General features: G+C 46.1%; 1 protein-coding gene across 1 annotated transcript in view; it reads right to left on the minus strand.

The window, feature by feature from the left end:
- The window catches only part of LOC131361436 (tumor necrosis factor receptor superfamily member 11B-like), a 25,747-nt gene extending 11,250 nt beyond the window's left edge, over positions 1 to 14,497 (minus strand). The window contains exons 1-2 of the mRNA XM_058402523.1: positions 14,316 to 14,497; positions 7,460 to 7,823 (exon numbers count right to left, since the gene is read on the minus strand). Of these exons, the coding sequence (XP_058258506.1) occupies positions 7,460 to 7,823; positions 14,316 to 14,363 (412 nt within the window). The 5' untranslated portion in view covers positions 14,364 to 14,497. The remainder of the gene's footprint in view (positions 1 to 7,459; positions 7,824 to 14,315) is intronic.
- Positions 14,498 to 15,436: the final 939 nt, after the last annotated feature.

Here is a 15,436-nt window from a genome sequence, read left to right on the forward strand (position 1 = left end):
ATGCACACACACAGACTCACATACACACACACTCACATACACACACTCACATACACACACACACACGTGCACACACACATGCGCACACATGCACACACAATCACAAACACACACAGACATGCACACACACACATGCACCCACAATCTCAAACACATACTCAGATACGCACACACACGCACACACACACATACAATCACAAACACACACACACACACATGCACACACACGTGTGCACATGACTACTACTACTACTAATTAATATATATACAATATGGAATATAAAAAAATATTTGGGATGTTTATATGTGTATTTATTTAAATAAACATGTTCTAATATATTATAATACATTAGGAACATGTATTAATATTATATAAAATATTAACATGATTTAAATAACAATCTATATTAAAAAAATCTTTCTCGTAATTCCCACCATGAAAAAAAAAGATTATTTATATAATATCTAGTTCCTCCTCAGTTCCTCAAACTATAAGTATCAGAAATCAAGCAGAAGAAGCCTGAATATTATGATGAAATATTTCTGTATTATCTCTGGGTTACTCAGAGTGGATTATTTTAGCCCCAGTTCACTCTGAGAGTTCTCTGTCGCCATCTGATGGAGTGAGATGATCCAGATCATCAGGCTGACAATACATTCATATATCTAATGATCTGAGGAACAGTTTATTCTGTTACACACAATGCTGCAGGAAGTAGAATGTGGCTGAGGAGAGCGAGAGTGTTCAGAATGAAATAAAGCAGGAGGATGATGATGAGGATGATGATGAGGAGGAGGAGGATAAATATCCCACAAATCTCTCCAGGAGTCAGGAGCACTCCCAATCCAGCAGTCTCCTCTCCTCTCCTCTCTTCTCCTCTCCTCTCCTCTCCTCTCCTCTCCTCTCTTCTCTTCTCTTCTCTTCTCTTCTCTTCTCCTCTCCTCTCCTCTCTTCTCCTCTCCTCTCTTCTCTTCTCTTCTCTTCTCTTCTCTTCTCTTCTCCTCTCCTCTCCTCTCCTCTCCTCTCCACTTCTCTCCTCTCCTCTCCTCTCCTCTCCACTTCTCTCCTCTCCTCTCCTCTCCTCTCCTCTCCTCTCCTCTCCTCTCCTCTCCTCTCCACTTCTCTCCTCTCCTCTCCACTTCTCTCCTTTCCTCTCCTCTCCTCTCCACTTCTCTCCTTTCCTCTCCTCTCCTCTCCTCTCCACTTCTCTCCTCTCCTCTCCTCTCCACTTCTCTCCTTTCCTCTCCTCTCCTCTCCACTTCTCTCCTCTCCTCTCCTCTCCTCTCCACTTCTCTCCTCTCCTCTCCACTTCTCTCCTTTCCTCTCCTCTCCTCTCCTCTCCACTTCTCTCCTCTCCTCTCCTCTCCTCTCCTCTCCTCTCCTCTCCACTTCTCTCCTTTCCTCTCCTCTCCTCTCCTCTCCTCTCCTCTCCTCTCCACTTCTCTCCTCTCCTCTCCTCTCCTCTCCTCTCCTCTCCTCTCCTCTCCTCTCCACTTCTCTCCTCTCCTCTCCACTTCTCTCCTTTCCTCTCCTCTCCTCTCCTCTCCTCTCCACTTCTCTCCTTTCCTCTCCTCTCCTCTCCACTTCTCTCCTCTCCTCTCCTCTCCACTTCTCTCCTTTCCTCTCCTCTCCTCTCCTCTCCACTTCTCTCCTCTCCTCTCCTCTTAAGTAATAAGTGAGGTGTAAATGGGCAAATATCAAATAATAAATAGACAGTGAGAACAATATTAGTAATAGTCTGTCAAGGTGCATATGTATAATGAGCAAATATAAACATGTATAGTAATAAGAACAGCTATATGGGCAATGTAAGTAATGGGCAGTAGTAAGTATATGTGAGCAAATAATAGTAATGATAGTAATAAATGTGATAATGTATGTAAGAACATATTGAGTCATGGGCAATGTGACAGTGTAATGAGTAATAAACAGTAAGTAATAGTAGTAACACAATATTAAATGTCATGAGTAAAAAGAGTGCAGCCCAATGGGCAAGTATAAATAGTGTCCCAGTAATAGTATAAATGAGAACGTGTAATGGTAGTAAGTGTGTGAGTGCAACAGTGATGGGCAGAGTGTCAGTAGTAAATGAGACGTGTGACGCGTGTAGTATTAGTGTGAAGTAAATGTGGGTGCTGTGTAGTGTAGTAGTAATGTGAGGGCACGTGGTAAAGTGTGATGTGTCATGTGTGGGGGCGTAGTGGAGCAGTGTAAGTGTGAAGTAAAGGTGTGGTGGCTGTCATCAAGTAGCCAAGTAATGAGTGGTAGTGGGGGACATTATGTGAAGTGTGGTATTGGTATTGAGGAGACATTGGGCGGGAGTAGTAGTGTGGAAATAGCGTGACCATGTGTGTGGTATGTAGCTATGTGTAAATGTAAGAGCAGTAGTCAGTAGTGTGAATGGGCATCCATGTGTAAGACGAGTGAGTAGTAGTAATGGTAAATATGTGTGAACAGTGAGTAGTGTAGTAGTCATGTGAGGACATGTGGAAGTCCCGTATGTAGCCAGGGTAAATGAGACAGTATTAGTAGTAGTGAGTGCGTGGTGAGGTCTAAGTAGTGTGTCAATGGCAGTAATGAGGGCGTGTGGGCGAGTAGTAGTGAGTCAGTGAGTGACGTGGGCAGTAGTGAGTGTGGCGGTGGTAGTGGTGGTATTGGCGTGATGAGAACATGTCTGGACGGTGCATTGGTAGTGAGTAGTGGTATTGAGGGCGTGTGGGCAGTGTGAGTAGTAGTAGTGAGGCGTGATGTGGGTGGTAGTAGATGTGAGGAAGTAGTGAGCGAGCGTGACGTGGCGAGTGAGAGGCGTGTGGAGTGGTGGCTAGTGTGGTAGGTAGGCGTGAGGGCGGTGACGTGGTAGTGTGGTGAGTGTGAGTAGTGAGGGCATGGTGAGTAAACCGTGTAGTGTGGCTGGTATTGAGTAGTGAGTGTAAGAGCATGTAGTAGTGTAATAACATGTGTGTAAGTATATGTATAAAATTTAAGTAATAATATAATAAATGTGATAATAAATAATAAGAACATGTATTAGACATGTAGTAGTAATAATAATAAATAATAAAGAACACAATATTAAATAGTAATAAATAATAAAGTAAATTTTGTAATGGGCAGTAATAAATATAAGTAATAAATTTTAATATAAATATAAGTAATAAATAGTAAATAGTAATAAAATATAGAGTAGTAATCAAGAACATTAATGAGAAAGCGAGGCATGAGAGCATTAGTATGTGAGGTGCAGTAATGGTGTGTGTGTGTAAGAACGTGTGGAGCAGTAGTAGTAGTAAAGTAAATGGGACACAGTGTGGGCGTGTGTGTGGGCGTGTGTGTCAGTAGTAGTATTAGTAATGTGAATATGTATGGGCATGTGGGCGTAGTAGTAATGGTAGTAATCAGTAGTAAAGTAATAGTAGGCACAGCCAATAGGCAGTAATGTGTGAGGGCAGTAATGGGCGAGTAATAAGAAGACATGTATTAGTAATGTGTATAAAACATGGTAGAAATGGCGTAGTAATGAGGGCGTGTAGTTTGAAGTAATTAGTAATGAAGTAATAGTGAGCGTGACGTGTGAGTAATGTAATGAGACGTGTAGTAGTTAGTATTAGTAATGAGGAACGTGTAGGGCGAGTGTGAGTAGTAGTATTAGTAGTAGGGACTCTCCCGTGTGAGTGTGAGTGAGCAGTATTGAGTATTGGGCGGTGAGTATCCTGGTATTGTGTGGTGTAGGGGGCGGCGGTAGGGGGCGTGACCAGTATTGGTAAAGGGGCATGGTGGGCGAGTGGTAGTGGTAGTAGTAGTGCAAGGACGTGTGACTCCTGTAGGCGTGTGCAGTAGTGGGCCAGTGTGGTGTAGTAGGGGGCGTGTGGGCGAGTGTAGAGTATCCAGTATTGAGGGCGTGTGTAGTAAAAGTAGTAGTAATGAGTTCAGTCCCTAGGGGCATCCTCTCCTCTCTTAGTAGTGAGTAAAAGAACGTAATGAGGCAGTGGTCTCCCTCTTGGGCGAGTAGTCAGTAACAGTAGCCACTTCTCTCCTAATCCTCTCCCCTCTCCACGTCCCTCCTTTCCTGGTCTGTGTGAGAGCACTCCCTCTCCTCTCCTCTAGTAGAGGTCTGTGACAAGTAGTAGTGGTGTGAGCATGTGACGTGTGTGTGTGGTAGTGAGTAGTGTGTGGTAGTAAAGGTACGTGTGGTGTGTGTGTGTGAGAACATCCCCTCTGAGGCACGTAGTGGGCGGTAATGAGGAACCTCCTCCTCTCCACTCCCCCTCTCCAATTTCCTCTCCTCTCTCCTCCTCTCCACTCCACTCTCCCTCTCCTCTCCTCTCCTCCTCCACTCCCTCTCCTAATTCTCCTCTCCTCCTCTCTCCTCCTCTCCACTCTCTCTCCTCTCCTCCTCCTCTCCTCCTCTCCAATTTCCTAATTCCCCTTTCCTCTCTCCCCTCTCCACTTCTCTCTCCTTTCCCTCCTCCCTCCTCTCCTCTCCCCTCTCCTCTCCTCTCCACTTCTCTCCTTCCCCTCCTCCTCTCTCTCTCTCCCTCTCCACTTCCTCTCTTTCTCCTCTCTCCCTCCTCCTCTCCTCTCTCCTCTCCTCCCTCTCCTCTCCCACTCCTCTCCCCTCTCCCTCTCTCCTCCACTCCTCTCCTCCCTCCCCTCCCTCCCCCTCTCTCCACTCCCTCTCCTTTCCTCTCCCTCTCCTCTCCTCCACTTCCTCTCTCTCCTCCTCTCCCTCTCCTCTCCCTCTCCTACCTCCCCTCTCCTTCCTCCTCCCCTCTCCTCTCTCCTCCTCCACTTCTCTCTTCCTCCTCCTCTCCTCTCCTCTCTCCTCTCTCTCTCCTCCTCCACTCCTCTCCACTCTCTCTCTCCTCCTCCACTTCTCTCCTCTCCTCTCCTCTCTCTCCTCTCTCTCTCTCCTTTCCTCTCCCCTCTCCTCTCCTCTCCTCTCCACTCTCCTCTCTCCACTTCCCTCTCTCTCCTCCCTCTCCACTTCCCTCTCCTTTCTCTCCTCTCCTCTCCTCTCCCTTCTCCACTTCTCTCTCTCCCCTCTCACCCCTCTCTCCTCCTCCTCTCTCTCTTCTCCTCTCCTCCCCTCCTCTCCCTCCACTCCCTCTCCTCTCTCTCCTCTTCCCTCCTCCTCTCTCTTTCCTCTCCTCTCACTCTCCTCTCCACTTCTCTCCCTTCTCTCCCTCTCCACTTCCCCCTCTCCCCTTTCCTCCTCCTCTCTCCTCTCCTCTCCCTCCTCTCTCCTTTCCTTTCCTCTCCTTTCCTCCTCCTCCCTCTCCTCTCCACTTTCCTCTCCTCTCCTCCCTCTCCTCTTCCTCTCCTCTCCCTCCTCCACCTCCCCTCTCCTCTCCTCTCTCCTCTCCCTCCTCTCCTCTCCACTCTCTCTCCTCCCCTTTCTCTCCTCCCTCCTCTCCTCTCCTCTCCTCTCCACTTCTCTCCTTTCCTCTCCTCTCCTCTCCTCTCCTCTCCACTTCTCTCCTTTCCTCTCCTCTCCTCTCCTCTCCTCTCCACTTCTCTCCTTTCCTCTCCTCTCCTCTCCTCTCCTTTCCTCTCCACTTCTCTCAGTGGTCATGAAGGAGGTGTTTGTGTTGGTGTTGTTTGTGGTTGTTGTGCTGGTTTTGGTGTTGTTGGTGTAAGTGGTGGGCTTGGTGGTGTTAGTTCTGGTGGTGTTACTGATGGTGGAGGTGTTAGTGATGATGTTGTTAGTGTTGTTTTTGATGGTGTTAGTGGTATTGTTGGTTGTGGTGATGGTGTTGGTGGTGTTAGTAATGTTGTTAGTGGTGTTGGTGGTGTTGGTAGTGTTGGTTGTGGTGGTGTTAGTAATGTTGGTGTTGGTAGTGTTGGTGTTCAGGTGTCTTATTAGTGTGTAATAAACACTGCGTGTCACACTGCTCCAGTAAAATAATAAACGTATCTGGTGCAGATACAGTTCCCACAGTGAAGCAACAGCAAGCAGCCACCAAGTGGAACAACATCTGTGACTCTTATCTATTAAAGAGTACTTCATGCTTTTTATCCATTTAGAATGAATGTTGTAGGAGTTAGCGCCTGTTCTCTCTTTCACTAATCACCACTGACCACAACATTCAGACCAATCACAATCCCGTGCTGAGCTTCGTCTACACTCTTAGAAGAAAGCCTCTTTTTCAGAGAGATGTCTTTTGGAAGCATGCAGCAGGAACCCATGCGGAACCCTCAAGCTAGGCTACACTACACTAAAACATGATGTTCATTTTTCCATTTTTTCATGAGACATGTCAGGTTCTGGACAGCGCTGAAAAACTGTGACAGCGAGCTGGCCCGCCGAGCGGCGTCTAAACGAGCTGAAAGATCTCACTGCTGATGATGGATACTTCTGGCTTGAACACTGAAGCAGTGATGGTATTAAAGTAAAGAATTTTCCAATATTCTCCAGTATTCCTGAGTGCTGATAAACCTGAACTTTTAGATTTTAATTACTACAACCCAGACATGACCTCTGACCTCTGTCTACTTTTAGTCTTTTCTGCAACGTTGATTCAAAACAGTCTAGAAACTTCTCTACACTTTTACCAACATACAAAATGCAAAATTAATAAATATACATGAATATGCAAATGAGAAACAACCACCATATCTAACTTTAGCTAATTAGACTAGATAGCACTGAGTAGCACACAGGTTTCAAAGCTAAAGTTTCTAATCATGCTGTAATTCAGTCTGTGATCTTTATTGTGTTATAAACTGACCCTTTAAAAAATACAGAAGTGCTGAGAATATTTTTATAAAGTGAAATGTTGCCTTAGAGCAGTGCTAATAAACACGCTAATTTACATCAGAATCATCCACCGTTACAGTAAATCCCTTCATGGCCTTGTTGACCGGATGTTTGTCTGTTTGTTCAGGGTCACGACCTCAAACATTTTCAGCTCTCTGAGTCAGATTAAAACTTTCCTACTTGTAAAACATTTTCCCTCTCCGCCTCCTCGCACTCGCAGCGTCGCCTCAATGCCGCTACACACAGCGTGAACAGAACGCGGACTGTGTAACTCCGTGACCTTTCCGTTAAGCATTGATGTGGCGGTTCTGCTCTTCACACGGGCACGTGGGTTCTCCACTTCTGACGGATGTCTGGTGCAGCCGTGGCTCGGCGGTTAGCGCTGCGAAAGCTAGCGATCGGAATATTGGGAAGTGCCAGAGAACTGTCAGGTCTGTGGCTTTTAAATGTTCAACTGTGCTTGGATTGGACCTAAAGCCTCGAAAACACGATCACAACACACACTTAGCTCTCAAAGTGAGCTCCATGATTGTTTTTTAGCACTATCATTACTTCCTAGACAAATATTATCATTTCCATAACAACAGCTGTATCACGTGGGATGAATTTAGTGATGTTTAAAAAGTAATGCAGTGGATCTTACTTTAATAAATAAATCTACAAGCAGAGGAAGGTTTATAAAGGATTGTAGGTATAATTACCAAGCACGGAGACTCCGGATCCAGGGGGACAGGTGCTGTGTGGGACGCAGAACTCCACAGCGAGGTGGTATCCCGGTACACACTCGCAGAGACGGTTGTGTGTGGCGTTACACTCCCTTTTGACAAACTGTCTCTCCTTACAGACAGGGGTGCAGTGCTGGCAGCTCTCAGCCCAGTGCCACTGCTCAGCGAAACGCCGCTCAGGACACGGAGAACACACGGTGGCCGAGTCCGATGTGCAGTGACGTTCCACCGCTGAGCCTGGAGGACACTGATCACACAGCAGGAGCTCTGTGGTCACTGTGTCATGGTGCTGGTACTTGGGGGTTTCATGGTAGGCCCAGGCGAAGGACACGAAGAAGAACTGTAAAGACAGAGAGAGACAGAGAGAGAGAGAGACAGATAGAGAGAGAGAGAGAGAGAGAGAGAGAGAGACATGTTAATGTTCAGGAGTTCCTCTAGTCCTTGGTGGAACCTTTTTGTCTACCCAGAAGATGATATACATGTATTTGTGGCCATTCAACTATATAACATAATAATTACCTCATAGTTGGGGGTCGTGGGACTGGTGTCTCCACCATCCTGACAGACAGACCACAGGCAGTAAAATTGTTCAAACATGCCTTATCTTCCCTCACCCTCAGCACTTGAGCTCCTCAGTGTTGTGCCCTGCGCCCCTGCTATACTCATTGTACACCTATGACTGTGTGGCCACTTCCAGCACCACCACCATCATCAAGTTTGCTGATGACGCTGACACATTTCTCTGATCAACATGGAGAAGGCCTACCTGCAGAACTGGTGCCAGGAGAACAACCTTCTCCTGAAAGTCAGTAAGACAAAAGTAGAGGACTTTAGCAAGAAGCAGGAGAGGAGGTACCAGCTACAAGTTTCCGTTACCTGGGTGTTCACATCGTGCAGGTCCTCTCATGGTCCTGTCACATTAACACCCTGGTGACGAAGGAACCTCAGTGTCTTACCACCTTTGATGCTTAAGAGACTTTAAACTGTTCTCTCAGGTGCTAAGGAACTTCTACACCTGCTCTCCAGGAGTGATAGTCTGAGCATAACATCCACACTGGTCTCCTTGACCTACAGCAAGCAGTGCTGGACCAAGGCCATGAACACAGTGAAGGACCTCAGCTCTTTGAACTACAGTTTCTTCTCTGTTGTAGTCAGGAACTGCTTCAGATCCCCGAAGGGATCTTCAACCAGAACAACACACAGGATAAGAGCTTCAACTTGTCTGAAACAACACACACTACCTCACCCTGATGCTGCACAGCATTACACTGCACAAACATCTGCACACATCTGCATTTCATTCAGAATACAGTCATTTCTGCCACTCTTTTCTGTATTATAGTTCTCTTTCCTAGCATTTAACTGCACATGCAAATATGTACACTTGTTTCTGTGACCAGTAAAGTTCAAATTTGGGCTTAATGCTGACGCTGTTGATAGTATGACAAGTCAGATTAACATGCAGCCCAGATGTTCTGAGCAGAGCGTCATCACAGTGGAGTTTCCAAAAACACTTCACTACTGGATCTCGGTCAAATGAGCAAGACTTTCTCCCTTCACATTACCCGCACATCTCTGCTTTGCTACTTCTCCAGACCAAACACTGTGTTTAGTTCAGCAGGTGGTGCGAGTCTCTGAGAAAATCATTAGCACGGGGAACGCCACTTGTAAGCTAATTGAACAGTGGTGGAACCAATGAACTTTTAGCCCATGATATGGCTACCGTTTGTCGACGTAGGGCATGGCGCTAAAAACCAAAATTACACACTAGCTCAGAGCTTCTGATGGCTGTAATTACACCGTTCCAGAGATCTAAAGGAAACTTGTAACGGATGACTCTCCTGGCCCACTGCCAGCTTTCCCGAACCCCATTTTCGAGTTATGTAGCGTTCACTCGAGCGATGTCTCATTCCACAAGAAAGCTGCACGGCTTTAACCAGAAACCGTGGAAGCCAGTCACGTCAGGGTTTGTTGAGAGACACAATATGGAAGCACTGGAAACATCCATTACGGCTCCCTGAGCACCGAGACGCTGCTGACTGATGTGTTCCTCAAATTCTCCACCAAACCACTTTCACTGTGACTCATCACACGCAACAGCAAATCATCACGATGTGGCGCAGAATTCTGGGGATGATGTCACAAAAATCTCATGAAGGGAGATGTCTGATCTCAATGACCTTCTTCTCTCTCCACTGCTGCAATCTGATTGGTTCTCTGTGGTAGTGTGTAGACACTATTAAACAAATGAATTTTCAGAAAAGATCAGTGGACTGACAGAAAACTAGCTTTATTCAAGATAAACAGTTACTGATGCTTATTCTCAACATGGTTTATTATCCAAAAGGACCACAGGATCTAGCATGGGGTGGTGGTACCTCAAGTGGTTAAGGCTCTGGGGCATTGATCGGGGTTCAAGCCCCAGCACCGCCAAGCTGCCACTGTTGGGCCCTTGAGCAAGGCCCCCAACCCACCCTGGCTGACCCTGCGCTCTGACCACAACCCCATGGATGGGATATGTGAAGAAAGAATTTCACTCTGCAGTAATGTATACGTGACAAATAAAGGCTACTTAACTGAAACACAGAAATTTTTATTTTTTTAAAAACATAATAATTATCTTTGATGAAAAGCAGGTAAGTTAACTAGGAAAGAAAAGAAAGCTCAGTGTTTAAGGTGTTCTGCTCTCTTTGGTTGTTCCTTAATGGTCCTGTGCCACAGTGGTTCTTAATCAGACCAGAAACTTAGAACCCAAAACTGTATAAAAATATTTCCTAAAAGTGTAGCGTTTCTACAAAATCTCTGATGCTTTTCAGATTCTAGATGATATCCTGCCTCGGGCATCAGAACAGAGATCTTACTGCACTGAAATAAAGAACAAACAAAACGACTTGAACTTCGTGTGAACCAGCGCCACGCTCGCTGATGTATCAATAACAACAGAGAGAGAGAGAGAGAGAGAGAGAGAAAGAAAGGGACAGGAGTGAGAGAGAGAGAGAGAGAGAGAGAGAGAAAGGGACAGGAGTGAGAGAGAGAGAGAGAGAAAGAAAGGGACAGGAGTGAGAGAGAGAGAGAGAGAGAGAGAGAGAAAGGGACAGGAGTGAGAGAGAGAGAGACAGTGAAGGACAGAGAGAGAGAGAGAGAGAGAGAGAGAAAGAGGAGAAAGGGTATAGTTCTCTTTCCTAGCATTTAACTGCACATGCAAATATGTACACTTGTAGAGAGAGAGAGAGGAGAGGAGACAGAGCAGGTTTAGGGAAGTTGATGTATGACAAGTCCTTTCTTTCTTTCTTTCTTTCTTTCTTTCTTTCTTTCTTTCTCTTCTCTCTCTCTCACAAAATCTGACTCGCAGGTACTCTCTGGAACAGTGGTGGAGACTGTAGTGCCGATCTGCGAGCCCGGGTCTGTCTGTAGCTCAGAGCTTCTGCAAGCGCCCCTGCTGCTGCCGAGGGGGCCGGGGTCCCTGGATGTGTTCCTCAAATTCTCCACCAAACCACTTTCGCCAGTGACGCACGTTCCCTTACTCCTTCACCCACCACCACCACCAGATCTCAATGACATTCTTCTCTCTCCACTGCTGCAATCTGATTGGTTCTCTGTGGTAGTGTGTAGACACTATTAAACAAATAGATTTTCAGAAAGATCAGTGGACTGACGAAAAAACTTAGCTATTCAAGATAAATGATTACCAGTGCTTTATTCTCAACATGGTTTAATGTCAAAAAGGACCTGGGGATCTAGCATGGGGTGTTGTTTGCCTCAAGTGGTTAAGGCTCTGGGGCCGCTGCGGGGCATTTTATAGAGCGCGAGGCAGCCGCGCCCACCCACACCGCCAGCTGCACTGTTGGGCCCTTGAGCAAGGCCCCAACCCACCCTGGCGCGACCCTGCGCTCTGACCACAACCCTATGGATGGGATATGTGAAGAAAGAATTTTACTCTGCAGTAATATATACATGACCAAATAAAACTACTTAACTGAAGCAGAGAAATTTTTATTTTTTTAAAACATAATAAGTATCTTTGATGAAAAGCAGGTAAGTTATTTAGGAAAGAAAAGAAAGCTCAGGTATTTAAGGTGTTGTGCTCTACATGGTTGTGCGAAACTTTATTAGTCCTGACACTTACAGTGGTTCTTAATCAGACCAGAAACTTAGGGCCAAAACTGTATAAAAATATTTCCTAAAAGTGTGGCGTTTCTACAAAATTTCAGATGCTGGATTCTAGATGATATCCTGCCTCGGGCATCAGAACAGAGATCTTACTGCACTGAAATAAAGAACAAACAAAACGACTTGAACTTCGTGTGAACCAGCGCCACGCTCGCTGATGTAATGGCCTGAGGGCAAACTGCAGATCCTGAGATGTTTGTGTTACACATTCTGGATGTTATTTATATATCAGAACTGTTTAAACCAGATGAAAGGGGGTGATTTTTAGTATTGTCTGATTAAAAAGGTTCCTCCGAGGCACACGCTGTACATCACTGACCAGCTCACAGGCCCTCAAGTAGAGGTCCATCCTCTCGTGTGGAGGTCCATCATCTCAGTCTAATGATTAAAGAGTTTTAAAGAGTTTTAAAAACATGGAAGGAGTCTCCAGTGTCAGCAGCAGTAGGATTTATACTGTATTAAAGAAGTTCAATCCTGGGAGATGTTGTGCTTCAGTGTCTAGGTTCTAACAGGAACACTGCTCTCAAGCTCTACAGCTCTCAGGAGGGAAAGTGTAATTCATGTTCCTCTGCATCTTGGCTGGAGTTAAGGTGGTCCCTCGGGTGTTAGAGGCAGCGTGACTCTCACATTAATGCCTCGCAGCAGATTTTATTGTTGCTCTTATCTTTACCCACATGCTTTATAGACTGTCAGCCATTTTGCATAAATAGTTTCAAAGCGACTGTTTATCATCTGAGACAACGAGCCCTCACTGTCTGAGTCCTGCACAAAAGAGGAAGTCGTTGCTCTGTACTTCCTTTCAGGCGTATTTGTTCTTTTTTTAAAGCTTGTATCTTGTTTAATCCGATGTGAGAGGAGTATGGTGTTTATTTAAAGGGTTCTGTTTCTTTATCAATGCTGGAGGGCTGCAATAACAACAGAGAGAGAGAGAGAGAGAGAGAGAAAGGGACAGGAGTGAGAGAGAGAGAGAGAGAGAGAGAGAAAGGGACAGGAGTGAGAGAGAGAGAGAGAGAGAGAGAGAGAGAAAGGGACAGGGGGTGAGAGAGAGAGAGAGAGAAAAAGGGACAGGAGTGGGTGAGAGAGAGAGAGAGAAAGAGAGAGAGAGAAGAAAAAGGACAGGGTGAGAGAGAGAGAGAGAGAGAGAGAGAAAGGGACAGGAGTGAGAGAGAGAGAGAGAAAGGAGAAGGGACAGGAGAAAGGAGAAAGGAGACAGGAGGAGAGAGAGGAGACAGAGCAGGTTTTAGAGAGAGTTGAGAGGAGAGGAGACAGAGCAGGTTTAGGGAAGTTGATTCATTTCACCTGCTCCTGATAACGATGTGATAACAATCCGTGCACGTTACACACACACACACACACACACACACAATCTGCCCATGCAGACACACACACTCTTACTCTATCTCTCTCTCTCTCTCAAACAATATATACACACACACAATCTCTCTCTCTTTCTTTCTTTCTTTCTTTCTTTCTTTCTTTCTTTCTTTCTTTCTTTCTCTCTCCCTCTCTCTCTCTCTCTCTCTCTCTCTCTCTCTCACACACACACACACACAAACAAAATCTCTTTCTCTTTCTCTCTCTCTATCCACACACACACACACAGCTGAAAGGCCTATATGAGAAGGTGTTATGAAGTGGAAAATCATGTTGGATCTGGATGATCCCTCTGTTATCTAATAGCCATCAAAACAAGGACACATGCAAATCCCACATGCAAAACACATCACATCACATCACTGATCTCCATCACCACCAACAGTTACACAAAAAACCAAAACAACAGAAGGGAATGAACTGCAAAAAATCTGACTCGCAGGTACTCTCTGATACTCTGTCTAATCTCTGTATTATAAAACACACACACACACACACGTGATCAGACAGCGTAAGTAAAAAAAACTTAATTTATAAAATGTAAAAATAGTGTTTAATAACAATAAGAGCTGAACTGACTGTAGTGCCGATCTGCGAGCCCGGGTCTGTCTGTCTGCTTTAAAGCACATCTGAATAATTCAGTGTTTTTATTAAACACAGCACAAGCGCCCCTGCTGCTGCCGAGGGGGCCGGGGGTCCCTGCTGACTGCACACTGATACCTACAGTGCTGAATTAACCCCTGAGGTAATGTGTGTGTTCATTAATACTGAATTCATTAACGTGAGTTCACACTAGGAACTGTGGTTAAGAGGGTCAGTGTTACAGCACTGCTGAAGGTCATTAACAGGTGCACACTCAACACTCAGGTCATCAACACTGTACAGGTTTAATAAAATAATGTGAACTCTGTACAAGTTAATGTAACCGTCTACAAACGATTCAACACTAAAGAGATTAATTAACACTAATGAACTCAACAGGTTACGTCACTCTGCAGTAGGTCCACACAGGTAAATGGGCTCCACATGATACTCTGGATGATTCACGCCACTGAAAGTCTCCTCAAATGATTTTTTTTAGAAACCGGATTAAATCTTTTCTCTTCACATTCTATTAGAGTTCATTTACATCAACTCCGATTCGATTCACTTTCATTCACCTGCGCGAGCCGTGTCATTCACCTGCACGAGGCGCCAGTGACGCACGTTCCCTTACTCCTTCACCCACCACCACCACCACCATCATCATCATCATCATCATCATCACCTTCATTCGGTTCTCACTCACCATGCGAAGTCTCATGGCTGCCCGCGGCGGCGTGTCGCACGCGCTCATCCTCACACTCTCTCTGTCCGTGGTACGCGTTCTAGGGTTAAAGTTTTGTGCGAGTGTGTGTGCGCGCGCACGCTTGTGTGTGTGTGTGTATGCACGCGTGTGTGTTTGTGTGTGTGCGTGTGTGTGTCTTAATGTGTGAGGAGAAGGCATCGAGCAGCGCCAGGGCATTTTATAGAGAGCATGAGGACCTCCTGCCGTCCTCACACCTGACCACCTCTGTCTGTCTGCCTCACACACACACACACACACCCTCTCTCTCTCTCTCTCTCACACCACACCACCACTGAGACCTCTCTCTCTCTCTCTCTCACACCCCCCACCACACCACCACCCTCTCTCTCTCTCTCTCTCTCTCCACACACACCACCACCCTCTCTCTCTCTCTCTCTCCCCTCACACACCACACACACCTGGACACCCCTCTCTCTCTCTCTCTCCTCACACACACACACACACACACACCCTCTTCTCTCTTCTCTCTCTCTCTCTCACACACACACACACCCTCTCTCTCTCTCCCTCACACACACACACACAGACACCCCCTCTCTCTCTCTCTCTCCCTCCACACACACACACACACACCACTACCCAGACCTCCTCTCTCTCTCTCTCTCTCACACACCCACACCTCTCTCTCTCTCTCTCCTCACACACACACACAGACACCCCCTCTCTCTCTCTCTCTCTCACACACACACACACACACACACACCCTCTCTCACTCTCTCTCTCCCTCACACACACACACACACACACACACAGACACCCCCTCTCTCTCTCTCCACACACACAGGTTTCCACACACACACACACCCTCTCTCTCTCTCTAGAACTCAAAGTCAATCAGAATCCTGGACACACACACACACACAGACACCCCCTCTCTCTCTCTCTCTCTCTCTCACACACACACACACACACCATTACAACATTACGGCAGCCATTTTGTTCAACCTGGTGCTTTCGACTGATGTAAATGCCCATTTTCGCTTGCCCCAGAACAAAGTTTAAAAGCTGGCCTCTCTCGTCTCTCTGCGTGTGTACCTAAAACCAAGAATAAATACTTTTAG

The sequence above is a fragment of the Hemibagrus wyckioides genome, linkage group LG01 (assembly GCF_019097595.1).
Source record: "Hemibagrus wyckioides isolate EC202008001 linkage group LG01, SWU_Hwy_1.0, whole genome shotgun sequence".
NCBI classification, from domain to species: domain Eukaryota; kingdom Metazoa; phylum Chordata; class Actinopteri; order Siluriformes; family Bagridae; genus Hemibagrus; species Hemibagrus wyckioides.